We start from the raw sequence: 27,054 nt of genomic DNA, 5'->3' as shown, positions 1-27,054 counted from the left end.
AGGTAAAGGCAAACCTTCACAATCAACAAAAGTCAAGCCACAAAAACACGAAGAAAGGCACGACACATGATTACATACAAACAGTTTGTGCTTTAAAAAAAAATAATAAAAAACATACCGGGAAACAAATCGGGAGCTCCGGCAAAACCTCCATGATCCTCCTCGGAGGATCCGTCATTCCCCAAAGAATGGGGCGGAGTTATGCTGGACTCCGGGGAGGGGGTAATTGGAAGAGGGGTGGGTGGAGGAGAGGGGGAAGTGGGACGGAGGGGAAGGAGGCCCGACATTTCCGGGAGAGGGTCTGGGAAGGATGGGGAGGAGTGGGGAATAGGCGAAAGATTTGGGGTGGAGTGTTGGCTGGGGGTTGGGGAGAGTGGGCGGGAACGCCGACGTTGACGGCGGAGTCTTGGCTGTTCCCCTAAAATATGTCAAATAAATTGCGTTTAGTTTATGGACAAATCCGGGCAAACAAACAAAAAAAAAAAAAGAAAAAAGAAATAAAACCAAAAAAAATAGCAGTAGAATTAAAAATTCATAAAAAGAGGGAAAACATGCACACGCAGATATGAGTACAAATAATAAATAGAACAGACAGGAAAACATGCACACGCAGATATGAGTACAAATAATAAATAGAACAGACAGGAAAACATGCAGACGCAGATATGAGTACAAATAATAAATAGAACAGACAGGAAAACATGCACACGCAGATATGAGTACAAATAATAAATAGAACAGACAGGAAAACATGCACACGCAGTTTGCCCCACAAACACAAACATTAAAACCACAATACATAACACTTACTTGCCAGGATCTGCATGCGAAAGCATGCCAGCAAGCGGGGCGTTCGCCGTTGCAGGTCGGACCACCTGCGCTCCAGCTGCCCGATGTTGCGGCGTGATCCGAAGGACCGCAGGCGGGACCGTACATCCGCATACGCGGAGCGCTTCTGCCGGTTGGTCATGGGTTCTGGCTGGCTGGTGATCCGGCGATCCATGACCTCCGTAAGCACCAGCAGCTCACGCCTGGTGAATGCGGAGGCTCTCATGATGGCAATGGTGTTTTTCTTAAAAATCATTTTTGATAAAGTGTGTAAAAATTTTCTGATTGGCTAATGTATTTTGGAAATTAACAGGAGCAATTTTATTGGTTAGTGTATGAGTCATGTGTTCGACAGGGCCAGAAATCTCTGGAGAGTTAGGATAGGCTTGATGCAGTGACATGCGTAAGCAAATTTAAATAAAGAAATGAACCCAGGGAAATATGCGGGGATACACAGCAATAGTACAATTGTTTAATTGTGGTTCACATGTTTTTTAAACAATAAAAGCGAATGTTTCATCCGTACGTATTCTGCGGGTAAACACAAACACAGACAAGAGTAAAGTTTCTTGCATTGTGTTGAAAAAAAACAAACAATTAAGCTAATTGATACATTGATTTGCATGATACGATTGATGGAGGTAGGCAGAATAAAGGAGCAGGTAATCGACATCTGACAAGGCCACTTCCTGTTTATACTTGTGCGTGCGTTCCTTTCAAGCCATTTCGGGGATGTACGCTCGCTATTTCGTACGCTCGTTAGTTAGAGGAGGGGTCGTCAGAGTTTAGGGAGGAATTTTAGATGCGAACGAAAATACGAGCGAGCCATTGAATTTAAATATTTTTGTACGTACGCCTAACGTACGTGCGCCCGCTTGCGTGCGGCTCTGAATGAGGGCCAATGTGTGAAGATGAGCACATTACATTGGCCCCAGCTGTAGGCTGTATGGGCTAAATTGTAATTCACATATACTGGTAGGGCTGGGTTGCCCATCCCCCCCCTCTCTCCTAATTAGGAAAACTCAGCTGAGTTAAGTACTGATTGGGGGGGGGGGGGGTGAGGGAAGTTGGCTATCCCTGAGTATGCCTTGTTCCCAGGAAAGTGCATAACATTGGAATCCGACCAGCTTTGTTGCTTGGATTCAGTACCGATTGAGGCAAATCTACAGGTAGATTTTGTAAAACTGGTCAGTTAGGCATGAATGTGCTACTGTTCAAAAATTCACTTTCCTGAAACCCCTAAACTGCAGTTTGGGGTTAGAGAGTGCTTCACATGTAGGTTTTCTGTAAACCGACGCTTGTTGTGGGTTACTTGCAAATGTTCTCAGGAGATTTGGTTCATCTTCCTGGGTGCCTCTCTGTGGATGGCCAGGTTATACAGAGCTTGATGTCCTGCTTAGCCTCGTCGGCAGTTTGCAGTTGACTAAAAAAAATTTGTTGCATGTATGTGAATATGCCTCCACTGCGGTGATCAGGTCATACAGTGCTCTAGGTCCTACCTGGTGTTTTGGTAGTTGGCCAGAGAGCTTAGTGTGTGTGTGTATGTATGTATATATATATATATATATATATATAGATATAGATATATATATAGATATATATATATATAGATATTAGGGATGAGCGGGTTCGGTTCCCTGAGAACCGAACCCACCCGAACTTCGGGGATCCGGGGCGATCCGAGCCCAAGCTCGGATCTCCCTGTCTGCCCCGGATCCCTCTCCCGAGGCAAAACCTCGAGATCTGCTGTCGGATCTCGAGGTTTTGCCTCGAGCGGCCATTTTAAAAAAAATGCCTTTGCCTTTAATGGGCAAAGTGCTGATTGGCTGACAGAGCCGTCTGTCACGGCTCTCAGCCAATCAGCATTATGGTGCTCATTTGCATGTAGCACGGACTCGTGAGATCCGTGCTACATGCATCTGTGTGATTGACAGTGACACAGAGCACAGATGGGTCAGTGAGACCCGTCTGTGCTGCTGTGTATTTCAATGACACAGATGCACGCACGGACCAGGAGATCCGTGCTACTTGCATCTGTGTCATTGACACAGAGCACTAACGGGTCCGTGAGACCCGTCTGTGCTGCTGTGGTAAAAAAAAAAAAAAAAAACCTGTGTAAAAAGAGAAAAAAATGGCGTGCCCCCCCCCCAAAAAAAGAGCAACCAGCCCCGGGCATTAGTGACCCAGTGCTGGGTGTGCTTAAATACAGGGGACAAACGACATAGGGGTCCCCTGTACTTAAACACAACCAGCACCGGGCTAGTCAGAACCAGAGCTGGTTGCCAAAATACGGGGGACAAACGACGTAGGGGTCCCCCGTATTCTGCGCAACCAGCTCTGGGCTCTGATCCGGTCCTGGTTCTGGAAATACAGGGGAAAAAAATGAGTAGGGTTCCCCTGTATGTTCCAGAACCAGCACTGGACTTTTTCTAGCGGGGGGCTGATGCCACAGCCAGGGGAGCCCTTTCACCGGGCCCCCCAGCCGCAGCATCAGCCCTGACCGCTAGTCAGCCCAGGCCGGGGATCCCTGGATAGCTGGGGACCCCCCCAATAAAGGGGTCACCCTCTCCAGGGCTCCCCAGGCCCATGCTGATAGCCCGGGGCTATCCCCGCCACCCCTGGTGGCGGTGGGTGGCGGGTTGATTGTGTGGTGTGGTGTAAATAAAGAATATCAAACATTGTCTTTACAAGTAGAACTGCAAGTCCCAGCAAGCCTGCCCCGCATGCTGGTACTTGGAGAACCACAAGTACCAGCATGCAGGGCATTAAGGGCCCACTAGTACCTGTAGTTCACCTGTAAAAAAATGTTTAAAAAAAACACAGGACACACACACCGTGACAGTATAAGTTTATTAAACATACATACACACACACACACACACATGTACACATACTCACCTATGTAACCCTGTAGCATCGGTCCACTTGTCCGGTAAAGTATCCATAGGGGACCTGTGAAAAAAAACATACTCACCATCTCCTATGCGAGGTTCTGTCCTCTTCGTTCCAAAGTAGGCATCCCCGGACTTGGCAAAAAAAAAAAACGAAAACGCGATCCACGAACTTAGTACCGTTCTATAGAACGGTACTTCCCGAATGAGAGCTTAGCGGCGGGGTATCACCATGGAAACCCCGCTGCTAAGCGTTCATTGGCTGAGAGAGGCCATCTCCCGTCTCTCTCAGCCAATGAACGGCTCCCTCCATTGTAGTCAATGCTGGGAGCCGCAAGGTTATTAAAGTTTACCCTGCGGTTCCCACCATTGACTACAATGGAGGGAGCCGTTCATTGGCTGAGAGACGGGAGATGACCTCTCTCAGCCAATGAACGCTTAGCAGCGGGGTTTCCATGGTGATACCCCGCCGCTAAGCTCTCATTCGGGAAGTACCGTTCTATAGAACGGTACTAAGTTCGTGGATCGCGTTTTCGTTTTTTTTTTTTGCCAAGTCCGGGGATGCCTACTTTGGAACGAAGAGGACAGAACCTCGCATAGGAGATGGTGAGTATGTTTTTTTTCACAGGTCCCCTAGGGATACTTTACCGGACAAGTGGACCGATGCTACAGGTTACATAGGTGAGTATGTGTACATGTGTGTGTGTGTGTGTGTGTATGTATGTTTAATAAACTTATACTGTCACGGTGTGTGTGTCCTGTGTTTTTTTAAACATTTTTTTTACAGGTGAACTACAGGTACTAGTGGGCCCTTAATGCCCTGCATGCTGGTACTTGTGGTTCTCCAAGTACCAGCATGCGGGGCAGGCTAGCTGGGACTTGCAGTTCTACTTGTAAAGACAATGTTTGATATTCTTTATTTACACCACACCACACAATCAACCCGCCACCCACCGCCACCAGGGGTGGCGGGGATAGCCCCGGGCTATCAGCCTGGGCCTGGGGTGCCCTGGAGAGGGTGACCCCTTTATTGGGGGGGTCCCCAGCTCTCCAGGGATCCCCGGCCTGGGCTGACTAGCGGTCAGGGTTGATGCTGCGGCTGGGGGGCCCGGTGAAAGGGCTCCCCTGGCTGTGGCATCAGCCCCCCGCTAGAAAAAGTCCAGTGCTGGTTCTGGAACATACAGGGGAACCCTACTCATTTTTTGTCCCCTATATTTCCAGAACCAGGACCGGATCAGAGCCCAGAGCTGGTTGCGCAGAATACAGGGGACCCCTACGTCGTTTGTCCCCCGTATTTTGGCAACCAGCGCTGGTTCTGACTAGCCCGGTGCTGGTTGTGCTTAAGTACAGGGGACCCCTACGTCGTTTGTCCCCTGTATTTAAGCACACCCAGCACTGGGTTACTAATGCCCGGGGCTGGTTGCTCTTTTTTGGGGGGGTGCACGCCATTTTTTTCTTTTTTTACACAGGTTTTTTTTTTTTTTTTTTACCACAGCAGCACAGACGGGTCTCACGGACCTGTCATTGCTCTGTGCCAATCACACAGATGCATGTAGCACGGATCTCCCGGGTTCGTGCTACATGCAAATGGGCACCATAACGCTGATTGGCTTCCTGTCTGCCACTGCAGTGCCACTCCTAGATGGGCCACGTGTTTGTGCCGCCCCCTTGTGTCGCTTAGCATAGTCATCCAGCTTCCTCGGTACAACCTTTTGGCCTAAAAACAATATTGTGAGGTGTGAGGTGTTCAGAATAGAGTGGAAATGAGTGGAAATTAATGTTATTGGGGTTATTAATAGCGTAGGAACAAAAAAAGGCCCATTTATGTGATTTTAGCGTTTTTTTTTTTTTTTTTAAGAAAAAATCCAGATCCAAAACACAAAACCCAGAACCCAAAACACGGAAGGGTGGTTTTGGCAAAACCAATCCAGATCCAAAACACGAAGAAAGATCCAGATCCAAAACCAAAACACAAAACACGAAAAGTGTCCGGTGCACACCCCTAATAGATATATATATATAGATATATAGATATATATAGATATATATATATATATATATATATATATATATATATATATAGATATATATATAGATATATATAGATATATATATAGATATATATATATAGATATATAGATATATATATAGATATATATATAGATAGATATATATATATAGATATATATAGTTATATAGATATATATATATATAGTTATATAGTTTTATATATATATATATATATAGTTTTATATATATATATATATATATATATATATATATAGTTTTATATATATATATAGTTTTATATATATATATATATATATATAGTTTTATATATATATATATATAGTTTTATATATATATATATATATAGTTTTATATATATATATATATATAGTTTTATATATATATATATAGTTTTATATATATATATATATATAGTTTTATATATATATAGTTTTATATATATATATATATATATATATAGTTTTATATATATATATATATATATATATAGTTATGTATCATGTGCATTACATGTGACTTATGAAATCTGCTGTATTATGTTGCCTTGTCAGCATAAGTCTATCACTACTGTTTCTCCTCATGTAACCCGCTACAAAGATACGTGGGTACATTGGATGTAAAATGATGGTCACATTATTACTAGACATTGGATAAACCTTGTATGTCCAATGAAAAGGTAAGACAGATGGCTGGAGCCCCCTGAGTTGGTCTCATGTGTGATCTGTAGCAGCAGCCCCTATGATTATGCCCTCTATTTCCATCATGAATGGACATTTTACCTACAGTCATACCACACTGGACAGGCCCAATCTCCTTTGACTTTGGAAGCTATGTCGTGTTGGTCCTGGTTAGTACTTTGATGGGAGACCACCTGGGAATACCAGGTGCTGTAGGCAGTGGTTGAGGCAGGGCATCATCTTTAGTAGCCGTTCAACAATTACTACAGGCTGCTAGGTCTTTGCAGCCAAAGACCAGATGGCGTCGGCCCCTTACGCGGGCCAGGCCACAGAGAGGGGCGATGGGGGTGTCCTCACTGGACTTAATATAAATGGGTTGTGGTGGTCACTGTTCTAAAGAGTCACCACAGTAGTCAAATCTACCAGATCATAGCACAGGTTGGTAACTCCTGCGCCAACCCTGATATTAAGGTATCTTCAGCAGCTGCAACCTACCATGTTTAGGCTTCCTAGGCATCTGTCCTTGAGGGACATGTGTGCTCACTCGGGTCAAAGGGACTTCGTCCTTAGCAGCTTTCCAGCAATTATGGCAAGCAGCTAGGCTAGTACAGCCAAAAGAATCAGAAGGCGGTCGGTCTCACGCTCTGTTCAGCCCTCAGATTCTGGTACATCTTCTGGTGTTTAGGGACACACGGGTCTCCTCCCAGGAGTCACTCTCAAGAGAGGAAGACCATCTTCCAACAGTAAGTCTCCTCCCTGATCAGAGGGACCAAAGCTAGGCTTGTGGAGCCGGTATGGGGAGAGGCTCCAGTGTTCTAGTGCCAGAAAGTTGTGAAAGCCTTCCGAATCTGACTACAGCCAGACCATACTGGTCATGCCCAAGATGGTCTGATCTTGATAGCTAGGCAGCTTTGAGCCCAGTTAGTACTTGGATGGGAGACCACCTGAGATACCAGGGGTTGTAGGGAACGTAGTATGGAGTTTCTCCGGGCAGAAAAATCCATATTACCAGAAAGGCTGAGGCCTTATATCCCTTTCCAGTTCCACTGATAAGAGATTTGAAGCCGGTTTTCAGGGCAGTCTTTCTCTGTCAGGAGCTGTTATTTGCCCGGTCAGGGTATGGCCAGGGTTCCAAATAAAAGCACAGACGATCTGTCTCTCGCCAGAAGAGCGACTATCCGTTAAAGACGTCTGTCGCAACAAGGGTCGCCCGTTCTGGACCTGGATAATACCAGTCTCCGCGGGTGGGGAGCAGTGACAGGTCGACACACATTTCAAGGAAAATGGAGGACAACGGAAAGCAGTCTCCGTAAAACGTCCTGGAACTAAGGGCAGTATTCAGGAGCGCTTTTCAAGCTCAGGAAATACTAAAGGGGCAGGCCGGTTTAGGGGCAATCTATCAACACCACCGCAGTAGACTGCCTCATCCATCAGGGGGCAGAATGTCATTTTCCAGCGAGATCGGTTGTGTTCATACCAGGAGTCCTTAATTTGGAAGTGGACTTCCTAGGCCAGCAGGATATACGCGCCAGAGAGTGTGGGCTCTTCATCCACAGGTATTGACACTTTTGCCTCCCAGGATGCCTCCTTCGGGCGTAGGGTTCTCCTCTCTTCCGAGGGTCAGGAGCGTCCCCGCCAGGAAGGTTTAGTGCTTTGGGATATCCCCAACGTAATGGCTGTGGACCCCATTGACCCCGAAGAAAAAAATAAGAGTTATGGTATAACATACCTTGTTAACTCTTTTTCTTCAAGGTCCATGGGGTCCACAGGACACCCACCAGACGCACCTATAGTTCTGGGGGAGGTTTCCGTAGTTTCTTCTCTTGAGAGTCTGGACTCGTGAGTATGGGTCTTTTCTTTCTTTCCCTTTGTTTGTCTCTGCCTGCTTGAGCTTGGTAACGAACTGGCTACCTGAGGCAGGGGGTGGGGTATATGTGGAGGAACCCCGGTGCATCCTGGGAGCAGAGAGCTCGTTTGTGTTAACTGTTTGTTGACCAGGATTCATACTCCAACGTAATGGCTGTGGACCCCATGGACCTCGAAGAAAAAGAGTTAACAAGGTATGTTGTACCATAACTCTTATTTTTTACGATTATTTTTCTGGGGGGGTTTTGTTACTTTTCTCAGAAAATAAATCAGAAATACATCACCAATAAGGAAGAGTTCACAACACTTCAGAAGATCGTTCTCCACGAAGTTAATGCCAATGTGGTGAAAGTTCGGAACTCTGCCACTGAGGCCCTCCTGTGGCTAAAACGGTAACAGACACTTTTGGGTTAGTCAGATTGCCTGTTTCATGAAATGTTGGTCTTACTTTTTCAACTGTAGCGTAATATTACACTCATTGTTTGACTAGCAGTGCACATTCCTTGTAGAAACCATGCACACACGATCGCCGAAGATACAAACATGTCTAAACCGTCCTCTCTTCATGCTGGGTACACAGGCCATAGATGTACAGCCTCTACGGATTATTTGGGGCTGATGACAAATAACATTTGTTGTGTTCGAACAACTAAATTGCAGGTTCATATAGTAAATGTTTTTGTTGTTGTTCTGCTAATACAAACAAACCTCATTCTTCTTTTTTTTTTTTTTAATGTGTTTACCGCAGGGGACTAAATTTCCTTTTTCAGTTTCTCACTGAAGTGAGAAATGGTGAAGACAATATCCAAACCGCGTTAGGTAAGTGAGGCTATTGTTTGTGACCCCCTGAGATGTTTTGTTGTACAGTGGGGAGGTAAGATGGTTTGGTACACATGGCAAACGCACTGATATACACTTGTTCCCTTCTCCCTCCCATCTTTATATCATATAGCCGTTCTGTATAAGTATTGCCTTTCCTAGAAATGTGTATGTATATGTGTGTGTTTTTAAATTACTATAAAACTAATCCACCACAAGACTCTATTGAATCCTATATTTGCATATCTACAGCACATGAGTAGTTTAGTCTGTACTGTGGGCCTGATTCTAATGTGAATGATATCGCACAGTCGCAGGGAAGCGGCTATTCAACACCTAACAACTAAAATGCGAATGTAGCAGGAGGAGTCTGTATACTGGTCGGCACAAGTGGTTAGATAGGTCCAGGAAGGCAGACCCTGAGTTCGGCACACCTGTGCTATGTGCCCCTGTTTTGTACAAAAATCCTGGTCTCTGCTCCCCAAACGCTGCAGCATGTCAATCATGCTTCGGTTAAGGGGGGACTGTGAGCAATCACGCAGGACACGTTCTGAACATGCGCAGACCAGGTTCTGCGCATACACAGATCAAAACATCGGATTTGTAAGTAAACCGTGGGGTTTGTGTACAAATCTAAATGAAGCCCTGTGTGACCTGGCCAACTCCATGTACAGCCCTAATATTATATTGTGTCAGGTTAATCATGGAAGCTACTGTATAACAGTACTGGCCCAGTGTTGGTCTGTACAAGCTGATCTCTTTTAAAAATGAGTATATGAAGCTTGAAAGTGTTATCCATTCCCTTATCAGGGTCAGTCTGACTCTACTTTTCTGTTGTGCTCATTAATCTTAAAAGCGAGGAGCATCTACTGTATTAGCCCGGATCATTCTTTATAATCGTTTGCGTTACTGTGCGATGTCTGTGTTGATTTCTCTTACAATTGTTTTCTTTTCATCTCCTAACTATGAAACTGACTTTAAAGCAGTCTTTGCAAGTCAGTAGTTTATAACCTGACATCATTTATTTGACCAAAATATATTTAGTAGTATTCTACTTTTATCTGAAAGATAAGGTGCTTACAGTTCACTGACTGATTGCAACAGTTGTTTGGTGTTGTATTGTGTGTGTGTGTGTTTTATACTTCAACTGATAAAAATAACTGCTCTTTTGAACATTGCAAACAAAAAATATATTTACTGCCTCTGTTTTCAGGTAACGCATATGGTAAAACATTGCGACAGTATCATGGCTGGGTGGTACGAGGAGTCTTTGCGGTAAGTATAACTGTACATGTGTAGGCATCTCTGTGTATGTACAATAAAGTGAGGTATTGTTGGCAAGACCGCACTGATGACAAAAAGGGGAGATACCTGAATGTCAAAAAAAGGGTGTGATATGAATATCAGTCTGTGTCCACTAAAACTGACATTGTAATTATTTACAATTGAAAAATATTCCCATCCTACTCACTATTAGTATAATGGTAGTGGTAATAGTTAGTGGTGCTCCCCAGTCGTATGTTATCAATATTGTACTTTGAAAAAGAGAAAGAAAAAAGACTCTTCGTGGAGGCACACTTATTAAGGGAAAAAGACTTGTTAAAAACCTAATTTTTAATATATACGTGTGTGTGTGTGTGTGTGTGTGTGTGTGTGTTATTACTTTTCTTTCTGTGTAATATTCAATCACCAGTTTAAGTGAATCTTTTTGAATTATGAATATTTTTATATCATGTTACATTTATTTGAAATTAAATTGTAGGCTGTAAGGATTTTTCTTTATATTTTGCCTGTTTTATATAAATAATTTGTCTTATTGTTTGAATCCTGTCATAAGTATTTTTGTTTATTATCAAAACTCAGTTAGCCACGGTTTTTTAAACCGTTTTCGCAGGTGTGAACTTTTCGCACAAAAAGGCGTACTGTGCAGTCCTATGGCCAAAGTTTCCGCACATGCGAATTCTTCATAGACAAAAACTGGCAAAAAGTTTTCATCATCTAGGAGCGGGTGGAAAGTTGTGCAGAATCCCTATTTTTGGCTAAAAATTTGGGTACTTGGTGTAGAACCCCTTGGACACCCACCCAATGACAAAATAGGCAAAAATATTTTTTCTACTTCAGGGTCCATAGGGTATCCACAGGATACCTTTGGGTATAGGTGTGACGTCAGTCATCGGGCACCATAGAGTTAAACTTTCAGCCTCCCAGCCCCCGAGCCAAGGCATCTCAGTTTTTAGTTCGGTGCCCGGCCGGAGTCGGAGGCACCTGTTAGAGGGGGGCCATGAAGAGCCCCTGAAGTTTTCGTTTTGCAGCTGTGGCTGCACATCTGGAAGTACAGCATGGACAGTCAGTTTTGACATCCATGCTGTCTTCCCTACACCCCCGCCGGTACCAGAACGCCAGTACCGATCCGGGGATGCTGGTAAGCATCTGGGGTCACAGCTAGCGGTGACCCCAGATGTTTAGGACCATGGCCGGACTCAAGGGGGGCAGCAAGGTAAGCAGCGGGGTCCCGCGGTGGGTCCCCGCTGATACATGGTCCAGAAGTCCCCAGGCAGGGGGTTCCTGGGGACTGGCTGCAGCATGGAGCCAGGTACTAACCTGCGCTTCCACTACCCCCCTGGGACAGCAGGACCGCGGCAGACCGGTAGCGCTGCGGTGTCCCAGGGGTTAAATGCATGCCAGGGGAGCGCGCCTTCCCTGTCTCACAGCCGGCGCCTCCCCCGCTGCACACAGCACTCTCTGCAACACGCCGACTGGCCCTGTGGCAGCGCTCCTCCCCCAGGCCAGGCTCCTCTCTGCTCCTCGGCGGCCATCTTCAGAACGCATGGTGAACGCTGCTGGAAGTCTGGACGACGGCATCGTGGTCTGGGTCCCCCCGCATACCTCTCCTCCACTGTGGTCAGGTCTGTGTATGCAGCCCTGTGTCCTACCAGACTCTGTGTCTGTGTAGTTGATTTATCAGCGCTGTTAGTGCAGGAATTGAGTTTCTTTGCATTGTATGTGACTGTGCTAGCGCTGCTGCCTGTACTTTCCTTTCTGACTGTCAGCCTTATTACTGTCCCTGTTCTTTCTGCTAAAGCCCGTGCGGTGCTGCAGGGTGGTCTCTCGCCTTTTTAAAAATTGGTGAGAGGGGTCACATACTTTCTACCATCATGTCTGAAAGTGACTTTCCTCTCCGGCTGCAGTGTACTACGTGTAAAGTACCTTTAGCGGAGGGGGAGGGTAGCGCGGAGGGCCTATGCCGGCAGTGTTTGTTGTTGGCGTGGCCTATTACGTTTACAGCACCGGTATAGGAGCCGCCCTGGGCTTGTTTCGCTCAGGCGCTTACAACCTTAGTGGGCCAGTTAGCTCCGCAGCCCGCATTTACGCAGATGGGTTTGTCCCAGCAATCGGTGGTGTCGTCACCCATGCAGGGTTTCCCAAGACAATTGGTGGTACCCCGCAGTCTCCCTATTTCCCCTCTCCCAGTTTCTCAGGAGCCGGCGTGGGTTAACTCCCTGACGAGTTCTGTACAGCACTTGTCGGATGTGTTGCAAGGGGAGTCTGTGATGCGGCCACATAAACGGCCGGTGGCGTCTCTGTCGGCTCCTTATGAGGATGACGAAGGGACGTCTGATGACGGGGAGATTCTGGATCTTTCCGATCAGGAACCTCTCCGTACTAAGGAAGCGGACGCTAGGTCCAAGGTGTATATTCCTGGACTTATTCGGGCAGTCCACACAGCCTTGGTGGTTGAGGACGAAGTTCCCCCAGCGGCTAAATCCAAATATGCCTTTTTTAAGGATGTGAAGGGTGACGCCACAGTCTTTCCTCTTTCGGGTCAGTTGGTGGACCATTTAGAGGAGGCGTGGAAACAGCCTGGCAAGCGTCTGGCGGTGGCTTATCCGTTCGCGGATAATTATTTTGCTAAGTGGGAATCCCCTCCACAGGTGGATTCTCATGTGACACGTCTTGTCCGTAGTGCCACATTACCAATGCCATCCATGTCCTCCCTTAAGGATGCTACGGACCACAAGGTGGAGATCTGCCTGAAGTCCGCTTATTCACTTGCGGGGGGGCAGCGCGGCCGGCTATGGCCATTTGCTGGGTTGCCAGAGCTATGGAGCGCTGGGCGGATACGTTGGAGGCATCCTTCGATGCCGACTGTTCGGCTGAGCAGTCGGAGTTGATTGGTAATCTCCGTGATTCGGCCACTTATATCAACGAGGCGGCCTTAGACATTAGTACCCTGGCATCTCGAATTTCTTCGGCAGCGGTGGCTGCTCGTCGCACCTTGTGGTTGCGATCCTGGAAGGCGGACGCTGATTCCAAAAAGGGTTTGGAGGCGTTGCCCTTTAACGGAGAAGTTCTCTTCGGTCCAGATCTGGACAAGATTGTAGCCACACTGGCGGCAGCTAAATCGGCATGTCTCCCGTCGGCCGCTGTACCTTCTGGTTCAGGACCATCGTCCTTTCGGTCTTATAGGGCCCAGGGCAGGCCCAAACCACAGTCTTTTCCCCGACATGCTGGCCCCAAGAAATCGGCCAAGCCCCGGAAGCAGGCCTGGAGTACCAGACGTCCGGCCCCTAAGCCAGATGACAAGCCTGCGGCCTGACGGTCCGGGCCTCCCTTTGGGGGATCCCAAAGTGGGAGGCCGCCTGCTGCAGTTCGCCCGGTGTTGGTCGGTCACCACGTCAGACACTTGGGTTCTCGAGGTGGTCTCCCATGGGTATGCCCTCTCCTTCCGGCACAGACCCCCGGCTCGATTTTTCACCACGGGTCTACCATCCGACCGGAACAAGGCCACGGAGCTGCGGAAGGTCTTGCACACTATGCTCCAGGCTGGAGTTATAGTTCCTGTTCCATTCTCCCAGAGGGGCCAGGGTTTCTATTCCAATCTCTTTTTGGTGCAGAAACCCAATGGGTCGTATCGTCCAATTCTCAACCTCAAGGCTCTCAACAAGTCTTTGCGGGTGCTGAAGTTTCGGATGGAGACCCTACGGTCCATCATTCTGGCGCTGGAACCTGGGGACTACATGGTGTCATTGGACATACAGGACACTTACCTGCATGTCCCTTTTCTTTTGCGCCATCAACAGTTCCTCAGGTTTGCAATCCGCAGCGACCACTTTCAGTTTCGGGCGTTGCCTTTTGGCCTGGCAACAGCACCGTGTGTGTTCACCAAGGTGATGGCGGTCATGGCGGCTTCTCTGCGGCTGCGGGGAGTCTGCATGTTGCCGTACTTGGACGACCTTCTCTTAGTGGCAGTATCGCCGGAGCTCCTTCTGCGTCACCTGGACCTGACCATTGCCCTACTGCATCGGCACGGCTGGTTGATAAACTGGCAGAAGTCCACTCTAATCCCGTCTCAGCGGATTCTGCACCTCGGAGCCTTATTGGACTCTGGACAGCAAAGGATCTTTGTGACGGGGGAAAAGATCTCTGCCTTACAGTCGAGGGTGCGCAGTTGTCTGCACAGCCGCCGGTTGTCTCTACACTCGGCGACGAGGTTACTGGGCTCCATGGTGTCGGTGTTCGACATGGTGGAATATGCCCAGTTTCACTCCAGACCTCTGCAGCACCTGATCCTGTCCAAATGGAACGGACTGCCTCAGTCTCTAAAATCCCAGACGATAGTGCTCACCCCGGAGGTTCGCCTGTCCCTTGCCTGCTGGTTGCAGACGACCCATCTCAACAAGGGACGTCCGTTCTGGGTACCGAATTGGGTCCTGTTGACAACGGACGCCAGTCTTCGAGGCTGGGGAGCAGTTTCGGGTCCACATTTGTTCCAGGGCAGGTGGACTCCGACAGAAGCAGAGCTTTCAATAAACATCTTGGAACTCCGAGCGGTTTTCAATGCTCTCCAGCAGGCACATCGGGTTCTCCAGGGTCGCCCAGTGCAGGTCCAGTCGGACAACGCCACCACCGTGGCCTACATAAACCGGCAAGGAGGAACCCGAAGTCGGGCGGCTCTCGTAGAGGTGTCTCGGATCCTGGTATGGGCGGAGCGTAATCTTCCGGCTATATCAGCTGTCTTCATCCCGGGAGTGCTAAATTGGGAGGCGGACTTTCTCAGTCGCCAGGACGTTCATCCGGGGGAATGGTCCCTACACCCGGACGTTTTTCAACTGCTGGTGGACAAGTGGGGTCTTCCAGAGATCGACCTCATGGAGTCCCAGCACAACAACAAGTTGCCGGTGTACGGGTCTCGCACAAGAGACGAAAAGTCGTCTCTGGTGTATGCTCTGTCCGTCCGGTGGACGTTCCGGTTCGCTTACCTGTTTCCTCCAGTTTCCCTTCTTCCACGGGTAATCCGGAAATTCAAACAGCAAGGAGGGACGCTCCTGTTGATAGCTCCCACGTGGCCCAGACGGCACTGGTTCTCAGACCTTCAGGGTCTGTCCGTGGACAGTCCTCTGCGGTTGCCGCTACGACCTTCTGTCGCAGGGTCCTTGTCTTCACCCGGACCTGACTGGGCTGTCTTTGACGGCGTGGCTGTTGAGACAGCCATGTTAAGGTCCAGGGGGTTTTCCAGCTCTGTAGTGCGTACCATGTTAAGAGCTCGGAAACCGTCTTCTGCGAGGATCTACCATCGCGTGTGGCATACGTTCTTCCAGTGGTGTCGACCGAGAGGTTATGCACCACGGGAGTTTCGTCTGTCTCGGATACTCGCCTTCCTACAAGCGGGACTATACCATTGGCTTCGCCTTGCTTCTTTGAAAGTACAGGTTTTGGCCCTGTCTGTCTGGTTTCACCGTAGGATTGCTACAATCCCTGATGTGCGCACCTTTATGCAGGGCGTTCTGCGAATTCAGCCGCCTTTTGTTCCACCTGTTGCGCCTTGGGACTTGACTGTGGTCCTGAGGGCTCTCCAAGGACCGCCGTTTGAACCACTGGGCTCAGTGGATCTTAAATGGCTAACAGCTAAGACTGTTTTCCTTCTGGCCATAGCTTCGGCCAGACGTGTTTCTGATTTAGGGGCTCTTTCTTGTAGACCCCCTTTCTTGATTTTTCATGGGAACAGGGCAGTGTTACGCACTCGTCCTGAATTTCTTCCCAAAGTTGTTTCCCAGTTTCATGTTAACAAGGAAATAGTTGTTCCGGCTTTTAACTCACCTGGCCTTTCAGTGGGTGAGGCCACTTTGGATGTTGTGCGGGCCTTGAGGACTTATGTTGACCGCACTTCTTCGTTTAGGAAGTCGGACGCCTTGTTTGTCCTCTATGGCTTCTGTAAAAAGGGTTGGCCTGCTTCAAAGCAAACTTTGGCAGCCTGGATCCGTATGGCTATTTCTGAAGCTTATCTTCATGAAGGCCTGCCGGTTCCTCCTTCTGTGAAGGCTCATTCCACTAGGTCTGTGGGTCCTTCGTGGGCAGCTCGACGTGGTGCCTCTGCAGTCCAGATCTGCAAGGCTGCTACGTGGTCCTCTGTCCATACCTTCGTGAGGTATTACAGGTTTGACACCTTCGCCTCTCAGGATGCTTCCTTCGGGCGGCGGATTCTCCTATCAGCACAGGAGCGTCCCCACCCTTAAAGGATACATCCCCAAGGTATCCTGTGGATACCCTATGGACCCTGAAGTAGAAAATATGAGATATGGTAAGAACTTACCTTTGTTATCTCTATTTCTACGAAGTCCATAGGGTTCCACAGGACTCCCGCCCTGTCGCACCTGTGCTGCAGATGGGCTTTGCTCTGGTCACCGGTTTTTCCGTCTCCCTCTGGTGAGAATGTGATTCTTGTGTGTGTCCAGATCTCTTTTCTCTCTCTTCCTTCTCCTCCTCCGGCCTATGGCTTGGTACAAAACTGAGATGCCTTGGCTCGGGGGTGGGGTATAGGAGGGGGACCCTAGTGCATCCTGGGAGGCTGAAAGCTTAATTCTATGGTGCCCAATGACTGACGTCACACCTATACCCCAAGGTATCCTGTGGAACCCTATGGACTTCGTAGAAATAGAGATAACAAAGGTAAGTTCTTACCATATCTCATATTTTTATTAGCTTAATTTAGCCAATATTGACATGTCATTTTTGGGGTTAAAAAATTATTAGTGTTGGAAAATGGAGTTAAAGTAGTTGGTCTGGTATTTTGGGGGGCTGTATCTATGGGACATGTGCTTTACACATTGCAGGTGGCTGCACCAGGTATATTTTTATAAGTGCATTTTTTGGACTGAAAAATATACTTGCACCCATTTTTAATGTACCCCTAATTAGCTGCAGCATTTATTTTGCCCCCAAAATTACTTTTTATAATTTTTCCACTGTTCTACAAATATACATACATTACAACAACCATTTGACCCAGTTTAAGAACCCCAAATACTTCTTTTTATTTTTTAGGGCCACAAAGACACTTCTAAATTGATTTCCTATCTCAGCTAGGCTTTTTATGGGGTACAGACAGGTTTGCCCAAAATTGGCTGTACTTTCTGCAGGTTTCTCCACAAACCGTTTTCGTGCAAATGCGATTTCACGTCTTTTGTAATAGTATAGTGCAATAAACAGGAGCGTGCAAAGAGAAAAGATGCGAAAATAATGCACCAAAACATGCAATGTGTGCGAGAAACTCCCCAACGTTAAGTTTTCTCGCTCTATCTCGTCTTATTGAATTCCCCTCTTAGTTTTTATGTGGCCGTTTCATGTTACATATTTACGGCAACAGTGGAGTCGAGCAGATTGACTTATTCCTTTGTGCACAGTTTAGCATTTCTTAGCCAATAGAGGGCAGCATAGCATTGGTTTTACTTCCAGTAAGCCGTTTTACCGCACGGCAGTGGCACTATTAAAGAATTAGTCAACTATGCTCCAAATTTTATTCACAGGGTCAATGGTGAAACAATAGAATAAGAGTGACTTTGAAGACTTTATACTCTAAGCAATTAATAAATATGTTCCAGTGATGAGATTTAAAACCGTACACATGTGGGCACTGACCATGTCAGACTGGGCATGAAGAGCCCTGTCAGAGGGAACCACAGTAGGTACTCATGAAATGGCTTGTGGGCGTGTCTCCAAAGGAGTGCAGCCAGCATTCAGAGAGGCATAGTCAGCCATTAGAGGGGGCATGTTCAGTCCACTGTGGACCTAGGGGGTCATTCAGACCCACTCGCAAGCGGCAGTACGCTTGCAAGTGGGTCGATGTTCCCCACTGCGCATGCGCACGACGGAGGGAGCTCCGTCGTGCGCATGCGCGAGACCCGGACTGCGACAGCCAAGCTGTCGCTCCGGGTCTCACACCAAAGGGGGCGTGCTGTCGATGGTGACTGACAGCACGCCCCCTTTGGTGGGCGTTCCGGGGGCGTGCCTGCCAGACGGAGGCGTTCCCATGGGAACGCCTACCGTCTGAAGCCGGCCCCACTGACATCACTAGTGATGTCAGTGGGAGTGATTTTGGCTCTGATAGAGCCAAAATCACTCCAGGGCTTGTGGCTGGGAGACCCTACCGCAGGGTCTCCGTTGCAAGTCCGATGGTCAAGACCATCGCAACCATCTTTTTGGACGCTCGTATATGCTGTGGGTGGTGAACCACAGCTATACGAGCGTCCAGGAGGACGCTCCATTTTAATGGAGGAGTGCCCTGATTCAGAGCGAGCGCTCTGGTCAGAGCGTCCGGCTCTGAATCAGACCCCTAGTTCACTAGAGTATTTACAGAGAAGCATGTAAGCTTGCAAATGAAGTCCCTCACCCAGAATTGATCCCTCTGTTTCATTAATTAACTGCTTTAACATTTTCTGATTTAAATTAAAATTATTTCATTATTTACATTTACTATGCAACATAAAAACTGTAACTTTGAACAGCTATATTAGAAACTTAAAGTACAACTTAATGGCCAAGGTTGCCTACTTGAAAGAAAAATGGGCAAGCAGCTTCTCTAATAAAAGTTTTTTTTTAACCTACCTTATTAATCCACCTCACTCAGTTCTCTTAAATCTGCAATTGGCCCTGCAGCCCCCTCCTTGTGCACTACTGTTACTGATCTCCAAGTCATTAGTCCTATTGTCTTCTCTCCCGTAAAAGTCAGAATGGCCACTCCCAGCTCCTCTACACTGACTGCGTTGCTGCTTAAAGGTGCAGTGTGCCAGATGCCACTAGCAGGGGCTGGCTGGCATTTTTGAGCCTGGAGGGCAAACACTTGCAAGTGACCCTGGCTTTCTACCAGCAAACTGCAATTGAAAATTGGGCATGACTAAAACCCTGCAGACATGGCTTGTCTAACAAGGATGGGGTTTAAGTAACCAATTAAAATGATTAAAAATGGTTATGTTTAGGAACCATGAACAAATAAAACACCCACCGTATGACAAAGCAGATACTATTCTAGTGACTATAGTGACTATAGTGCCCTCCTGTCACATAATGTCACACTGTAGTGCCCCCTTGTCACATCATGTCACACTGTAGTGCCCCCTTGTCACATCATGTCACACTGTAGTGCCCCCTTAGTATAACATTTTTAAAGTGACACTAGCGCATGAGGTTAAAATAATAGTAAATATTTAATGAATATAAAAACAAAACAAAAGCAGAATTTCCCACAAACTTAAGGGAAAATGAATTAAAATCAAATAGAATCAAATAGCAGCAAAAAAACAAAGTATACAGTACATAAAAATATAGCAGCAAAGATAAATGTCACTGTATAGGCTCCTTGAAGATAAAATATGCACTGAATAACTGAAACAAGGTAGTTCATGAAGCTCCAGTTCCATAGAAAATACAATGCATACCGTAAAAAGTAGGTGAGTGTCTATTAAGGTGGGGAAACAGGGGGTCCGGATAGCACCCTGGTCCAGACACTCACAGGCTTGAATAGATGTGATCCTGCAGACTAGCGCCGACGCGTTTCGAGCTGGAAGCTCTTTATCAAGGCTGTGTGCAGGTTAAAATGAATCCTCCTTTTAAAGTGTGTCTTAATTTTGCCACCGGAAGTGGTTACCGCGTCACTTCCGGTTTCGCGATTTTGACGACAAGCGTGTGAGAAGCTTTTTATTCCTCTTTATTGATGTCTGCACACTCCCCACTGCTAGCAGACGCTGGGAGTCTCCCACACTGGCTCCGTTTTCTTATACGCGAAAAACGGAAGTGCGCGGCTGATCACTTCCGGTTTCGGTATTTCAGGTCCTCTAGATACAGGAAATATATTGGCAGCCATTTTCTTGGAGGATTTCTTTCAGGGCCGTTTTCATATGATATAAAACCATATTATGATGAATTTTCCATGTAAAATATAATAAAGGAAAAATAACTATTAATATATAAACCAGTGGTAAATAAATAAATAAGCCAATATCAAGAGATAAAATATAAGAAATAGTAAGCAGACTTCTTGTTTTACAAAGCAAAAAATGGAAAATATGAAAAGGATAACAGAGACATGAATGGAGAAATAATAACTACAGAAACCATTTAAGTTCGAAATCTTTGTTAAGGCCATAAGGAAATAAAGTTTTGAGTTTGTAAATCCACTCCATTTCTCTTTGTGCCAGTCTTGTTTCCTTGTCCCTATTCTTCCAATTATTTTTCACATTCTCTATTCCCATAAAATTAACAATCATTCGTGGAACATTCGGGTTTATTTTTAAAATGGCATGAGAATGCATGTGTGTCCAGGCCCTTTTTAATATTCCGTGTATGTTCAGCCATTCTTGTCTTAAGGGCTATGGAGGTGCGGCCTATATAAAATAATCCGCATTTACACTCAATGCAATAAACAACATTAGTTGTATGACAAGTGATGAAGTCATTAATTGGATAATTTTTTCCTTTTACAGTAAAACTTGTATATTTGTTCTCTTTTCTTGATACTGTTTTACACATGATGCATAATCCACAACGATGGAACCCCTTAGTTCTTATGGGGTTACTATTTTTTTGATCAAGAGCACTTCTAATCCATCGTTGTAGATTATGCATCATGTGTAAAACAGTACTGTATACTTTGTTTTTTTGCTGCTATTTGATTCTATTTGATTTTAATTCATTTTCCCCTAAGTTTGTGGGAAATTCTGCTTTTGTTTTGTTTTAATATTCATTAAATATTTACTATTATTTTAACCTCAAGCGCTAGTGTAACTTTAAAAATTTTATATTGTGTTTTCTACCTTTGGGGAAAGGGATTACCCCATTTTAAAGTGTCTAAGCTGCTGAAGGTTTTTGCGCTAAGAGACCCACCTTCTTACCTGGTCTTCTGCAGCTTTCCGCGAGCCTCTTAATTCACATGGGCAACATTATTGCTTGTGCCTGGGCTGCGGACATGCCGCCCTTGCTGCGGTAGCTTTCTGCACTCTGGTGGAATAGCTCCACTCATCCACCAATCAGTGAGCGGAGACCTTGTACCACTATGATTTGTGAAAGGCCAGCTCCATCTACCGATCGGCTTTCCAGCAGCTACTTTACACACACCCAGCTGAAACAGTGCGGCCGCATAGGGTGGGTATAAAACATAGACTGTTGAAAAAAAGGTCGACAATGTCTAGATAGACACCAGATGTTAGACAGGCAATAGGTCGACATGGAAGAAGGTTGGCATGTACAAATGGTCGTCTGTCAAAATGACGACACAAAAATGGTGGACACATGTTTGTTTTTTAACCCTAATCTTCAGACTAATCCTCCCCTCGGTGTCTAACCCTCTCTCCTAGCACCTAACCCTAACCGTCGGGGTAAGTGCCTTACACTAACCGTCTCTTCTAGTGCCTAACACTAACCCTGCAGTAAGTGCCTAACCCTCCCCCCCTTGTGCCGAACTGTCGGAGTAAGTGCCTAACCCTAAAAAAAAAAAACTGTCGACGTGCAAATCTTCCATGTCGACCTATTATCTGTCTAAAATCTGGTGTCTCTCTAGACATTGTCAACCTTTTAACTGTCTACCTATAGTCTGGATACCGGCTGCACAGTTCACTGTGCTGCGCATGGATCTGTCTGCTGGCCGGGAGAAGCGTAGTCTGCCTGCCTCGTAGCCACCAGGCGTGCACCTACGGCCCAAAGTGGAAAATATTTTACTGGCCCAGGGGCCAGCCCACATCTGGCTAATAGATATTGTGCTGGATTTCCCGGTCTGGGCCCTTTGGGAGCAGTACCCTCAGTGATTTTCATGGTTGCACAATTTATCAAGTCCTACTTCGGGTGCAATGTGTCTCCTGAACAATTTTAACCATTGGACCAGTCCTAATCAGTTCACATCAATTTTATATGAAATGGCTCTTGTAATATAGTTGTGTATATATATAGATGATAATTTAATGCTTTCGTTACATACAGATGTGTCCTCATATATGTAGGCTCAGTACACCATGCAGTTCGAGATGCCTGGCACCGAGTCCCATGTAACTCTGCTAACGTCTGGTGTCTTTTTTTTTTTTTTTGTGGCTTTTTTTTTTGTGGCTTTTTTTTTTTTTCTCAAATTGTATTTTAGTCACAATGTGATGTGACTAGGATGCATTAGAAGACTGCACTGATTATTTTGATATGCAACACTGTATTTATTACCATTTATTATTTATTACCAGTTATTTATATAGCGCACACGTATTCCGCAGCGCTTTATACTTGTATACCTGTGGGCGACTGAGGGCCTGATTCACTACAGATCACTATTGCGATCGCAGCTGCGATTACACACACAGATCTGCTGTGAAAATATGGTAATGTTTGCAATCGCAAAGCCAGCATAGAGACTCCCACTACCACTATCTCACATCCGTAAGACCTCGGAGACCTGCGTATACATCGGTACCACCATCAAGTAACATCTGCCCCTCGCACACAGAATTACAGTAGGTCTGACCTTACTCAGAAATTTATGCCGTTGCTGGTTAATGTATGCATGCCCAGGAAATGGCGTTCAAACGGACAGGTACGCCTGCGTTTCTCAGACCACTCCCTCACCACCACCCCCCCAACGCTGACATCCCATCCCTCAGTCTGCGATGGCTTTGTATCTGCGTACGTGATTGCATTGCGATCGCAATACTGACTGGCGCACTGCAATGCGTGAGCAGTTCGCACCATTGCCCGATCTGCGTACGCTGTTGCGATCCGTGATGAATCGGGCCTTGAGTCTGTATACGAAGCACAATGGAACTTGGCGTGGAAAAAAACCACAGCCGCCACATGGTAGCACTTTGTGTGTATATATAGATTCAGTCAGTTACACACCGTGTCGCACTTAATCAACGCAGTCTGCTGGTGCGTCCTAGACACATCGCATTGCTATTACGATGCATTTTCGGCAAAACGACACCTGTGCACACCCCTATCCTCCTGCAATGTTCCTGAGCACACCCCTATCTTCCTGTGCGTATCCATCCGGGGCCGTTTGCTCACCTCATTGTGGACTGTGAGCACTGAAGCCTGTTTGCGAGCGTTAAGCGCTTCTAATGAATGTCCTATGCATGAGGCCTAATGGCAGGGAAAACATATATGTAGTAAAATGAAGATGTCGTATCTCCTGCCTAAGCACTCGTTTAAATGGTTGAATCTGATGCAGTATGGTTGATGTCGATCCATAGCCATTATTTATTGCTCATTAATGCTCGTGAACTCATTCATTTTGCACAGGTTGTACAGAACATTTGCATATAAAGAATAATAATATTTTCTTGCAGTTAGCCTTAAGGGCGGCTCCTACGTATCAAGGGTTTGTGACTGCCCTGACCATGAATGAGGGGGACGAGAAGTCATTCTTTGAGGCCATGATAAGAGACCTTAACATTTACCTGCCAGCTATGGAAAAGCAACTAAACATTTTGGACTCTTTGTATGAAGAGCACGGCCTGGAATCGGATGAAGTAGTTTGACTGCAGCGGGATCGGATTTTAATTCAGGGATTCTAGATCTAATTACTGATCCGAGCAACAATTGGGAAGGTTAATGGACAGTATCTTCTGGGACGGCCACTTCTCTGTATAGAGCAATGTCATTCACGTGTAAGGAACCCCAATCATGTAATCTCTGATAAAGTTTCGTAGCAACGAGCAATCTCCTCTTGGAGATACCTGACATGCTGTCTGGGACTTCTCTACTGGAGGATACTTTCAACTTTTGATGCTTATTTATGAACTTTGTTTTGCTTAATGTATATGATGCAGCTTTTTACAGTGACGTTTATTTGTTTTTAACGTTCTGAAGATTATTTGTGTAAAGCTGTACACATGATGTTTGCTACGGATCTGTAACGGCAATCGGAGGCTCATTTTTCTTCATGTCGTTGAAGAGAAGACTCTAATGATAACCATGCAAGTTACAGATTAGCAACAGATGGATAGGAACGGAATACCTACCTCTAACGCGGACCTTTTTTATAATGTCGTTCCCTGTCATCACGGGATAGAACTTTGTCTAGTCACAACACTCAGGATGCTATTTATCAAGCTTTGTTGTCTATAGCATATGCTGTAGCCGTTACTCTGTGTGTGTGCTTCTAAAAAAGATATTTAATAAATGGCTAGTAGCAAATCTTAATTAACTCTTACTATATACAATTGCTTTTCATATTTGATTGAGGTTGGGAAAGTTGTGTCTTGTCATGAAATCACCCAGTAATTGGGCTGCCTCAACCATTGGCTCTGGAAATGTCTTTTTGGTCTAGGACTAAGGAGCTCATTCAAACTCGCTCGCAAGATGCGATCGCTTGCTGGCAAAAAAGGGCCGGATATTTAAATTAAGCGCTCGCAGTGTGTCCTATGTTTTAGCGAGCTACCGTAAAGTGCGCTCGCAAGTGTCTGAAGATGCCCCCTTGCCACTCGCAACACACGTCATCTCCGGGAAATGAAGGATTAATCTGGACCATCGTGAGCCATCGGAGCTGCTCGCAGCCCTTGGGGTTGCCTTAGCCTGCAGCAAGCACAGTGATCAGCGCTGGCTGAAATACATGCAGGTGACGTGTACAATGACGCTACTTTGCTAATTATGCACGCCCTTTAAACTGTGTTTTGGTGGCCAGACACGCCTGCGTTCACACATCCACTCCCCCGTTTACAAGCAACTTCCCCTGTTACACCCACAAACGGCACTATCTGTCACTCAAAGCAGCGACCTGAAAGTGGCTTACGAGTTACCAAAATCAGATCGCAACAAATGGCTTGCGCACGCACACTGCGAATTATACGCATGCGCAGATGGGCGAAAATCGATGCGAGCGATCGCGCCTTAGCGAGCATGTCTGAATCAGATCCTAAGTTTCTCTACCAATCATTCTGGCTCTTCACAAGTTCTGTCCTAATATGTTAATAGAAGTGTGGTAGTTGCTTTTGTTAGCTTGCTACCAGAGCTTTAACGTAGAATGCTTTAAAGAGTCTCTAGATGGCAGCATACACCTCATCCATGCAGAGACTGTTTCCTGGTTAGTATATGCTTATACCATAAATCCTGGCTCCTTGATCATAACTCAGATGAGTATGATCAATGTGAGTGTTCACACTTTGTGATATAGGCGTAATGTGACCACAGATGATGGTGCAAAGGTAAATCACATGTCCAATCCTATCAATACATGTCAAAGAACTTTATTCTTTCAATTTTTTATTTTTTGTGCAGCTGTACACCTTGCATAACATGTACACAACAACCTAATGTTACTTACATGTAAAAACTGGCGTGAAGAAGATCTGCTGGTTTATTCATTTTTTTTCCTTTATTTGATCTTAGCCAAAAGTACACTGAGTAATTGCTCAGCTTAGTGAATAGGCACGCATAACCTGATTCAGCGTGGCACCATATTCCGAATGCAGACTTTTTTTTTTTTTTTCAAAACTGCTGGTACATGGCGGCCTGATTATATAACCTAGAGCATTTACGGGCGATTGTGTGGCGGACACCTCTCAATCGCTCCTTACTGTACATACGGCTTCATGGGCTTTATAGGTGGCAATGTTGTATTTGCATGTGGGGCAGTGTGATTGCATAGAATGCAGGTGGCTGTTCATATAGATCCCCTGGAAGCGGCCAGGACCGCATCCTCTGTACGTGCGACTCAGAATTCCAGTGACTCTGTTGTTGTCATTAGGACAAGTCAGTACATTGATGTATGTACCTATGTGATCACTTGTAAATGCAAATGAATAGAGCAGGCACCACCGCTGCTGCTTCTACCGCATGAGCAGGTTGGGATGGGGTCTTTGGAAGTATCATACCCCATACCACTTCCCATGCTCTTTCTAGCGTTAAATGCTGATATTTAACGATGATAAAATATTCTTTATTTGCAAGTTACAAGATAAAGATGTTATTGATTGACACTGGATAAGTGGCCTACGTGACATTGGGCCTGAGTCAGAGATGGACATGCCGATGTTTACGCAGTCGAGCGATTATCGGTGATCTGTGCATGTGTCTGAGTGGCACTGTGCATGCATCACGTTTCATTACCGATTTCTATCGCAGGGAGGATTTATTCGCAAAGTGATTGACAGGCAGGGGCCGCCTGTGGGCGTCCGTTTTAGGGCGTGCCTCTATGATTACTATCGACTGATCTGCAACCGCTGCTGTGTCTTTATACGCAGTCGCTTGGATTTGCGAAATTGCTGTTGGGCATCTCAATACAAATACCAGTGGCTGCGATATTTGCATATTTTTACACAGCTGCTGCGGCATTAGCGTCTCTGAATCAGGCCTATAGTGACCCAACCCAGAGAGGCGAGGTGGAAAATGGAAACCTATATACTCGTATTACAGAGCTGCCAGCGCCCAGGTGAAAACAGCTGGACAGAGCAGCACCCCAGGGCCAGGGCTCCAGCAAGGGGAAGAGAAAAAGTGGATACAGTAACAGGTAGGGCCTGATTCACTGATGGCTGCTGCTGTATCCACTCCTGTGTCTGTTGCTGCAGTCTTGGCTGTGATAATATGCGAATGCTGGTATCAGCCTTCCCCTGGTGTAGTAGCCTGCGTCTGACTGCAAGCCCTGGGACGCCCACTGTCAGCGTCTCTGCGCACTATAATAACGCTGGGGATTCTCCATA

The 27,054-nt window shown here is 46.2% G+C and overlaps 1 protein-coding gene and 1 pseudogene across 4 annotated transcripts in view; both read left to right on the top strand.

The window, feature by feature from the left end:
• PLEKHA8 (pleckstrin homology domain containing A8) overlaps positions 1–24,544 on the top strand; it is a 69,899-nt gene extending 45,355 nt beyond the window's left edge. For 3 of the 4 annotated variants that reach the window (XM_088445455.1, XM_088445458.1, XM_088445454.1), the window contains 4 exons: positions 8,555–8,685; positions 9,042–9,112; positions 10,326–10,387; positions 23,704–24,544. In XM_088445455.1, coding sequence (XP_088301581.1) covers positions 8,555–8,685; positions 9,042–9,112; positions 10,326–10,387; positions 23,704–23,895 — 456 coding nt within the window. In that variant the 3' untranslated portion in view covers positions 23,896–24,544. Of the gene's footprint in view, positions 1–8,554; positions 8,703–9,041; positions 9,113–10,325; positions 10,388–23,703 lie in introns of those variants that run through there. The other variant, XM_088445456.1, reaches the window with a different exon arrangement.
• LOC148507900 (5S ribosomal RNA) lies at positions 6,528–6,646 on the top strand (annotated as a pseudogene).
• Positions 24,545–27,054: the final 2,510 nt, after the last annotated feature.

The sequence above is a fragment of the Taudactylus pleione genome, unplaced genomic scaffold (genome assembly GCF_031769625.1).
Source record: "Taudactylus pleione unplaced genomic scaffold, aTauple2 ptg000380l, whole genome shotgun sequence".
Classification (NCBI taxonomy): domain Eukaryota; kingdom Metazoa; phylum Chordata; class Amphibia; order Anura; family Myobatrachidae; genus Taudactylus; species Taudactylus pleione.
Note: the sequence above shows the minus strand (reverse complement) of the source record. Positions and strands in the feature narration are given on the sequence as shown.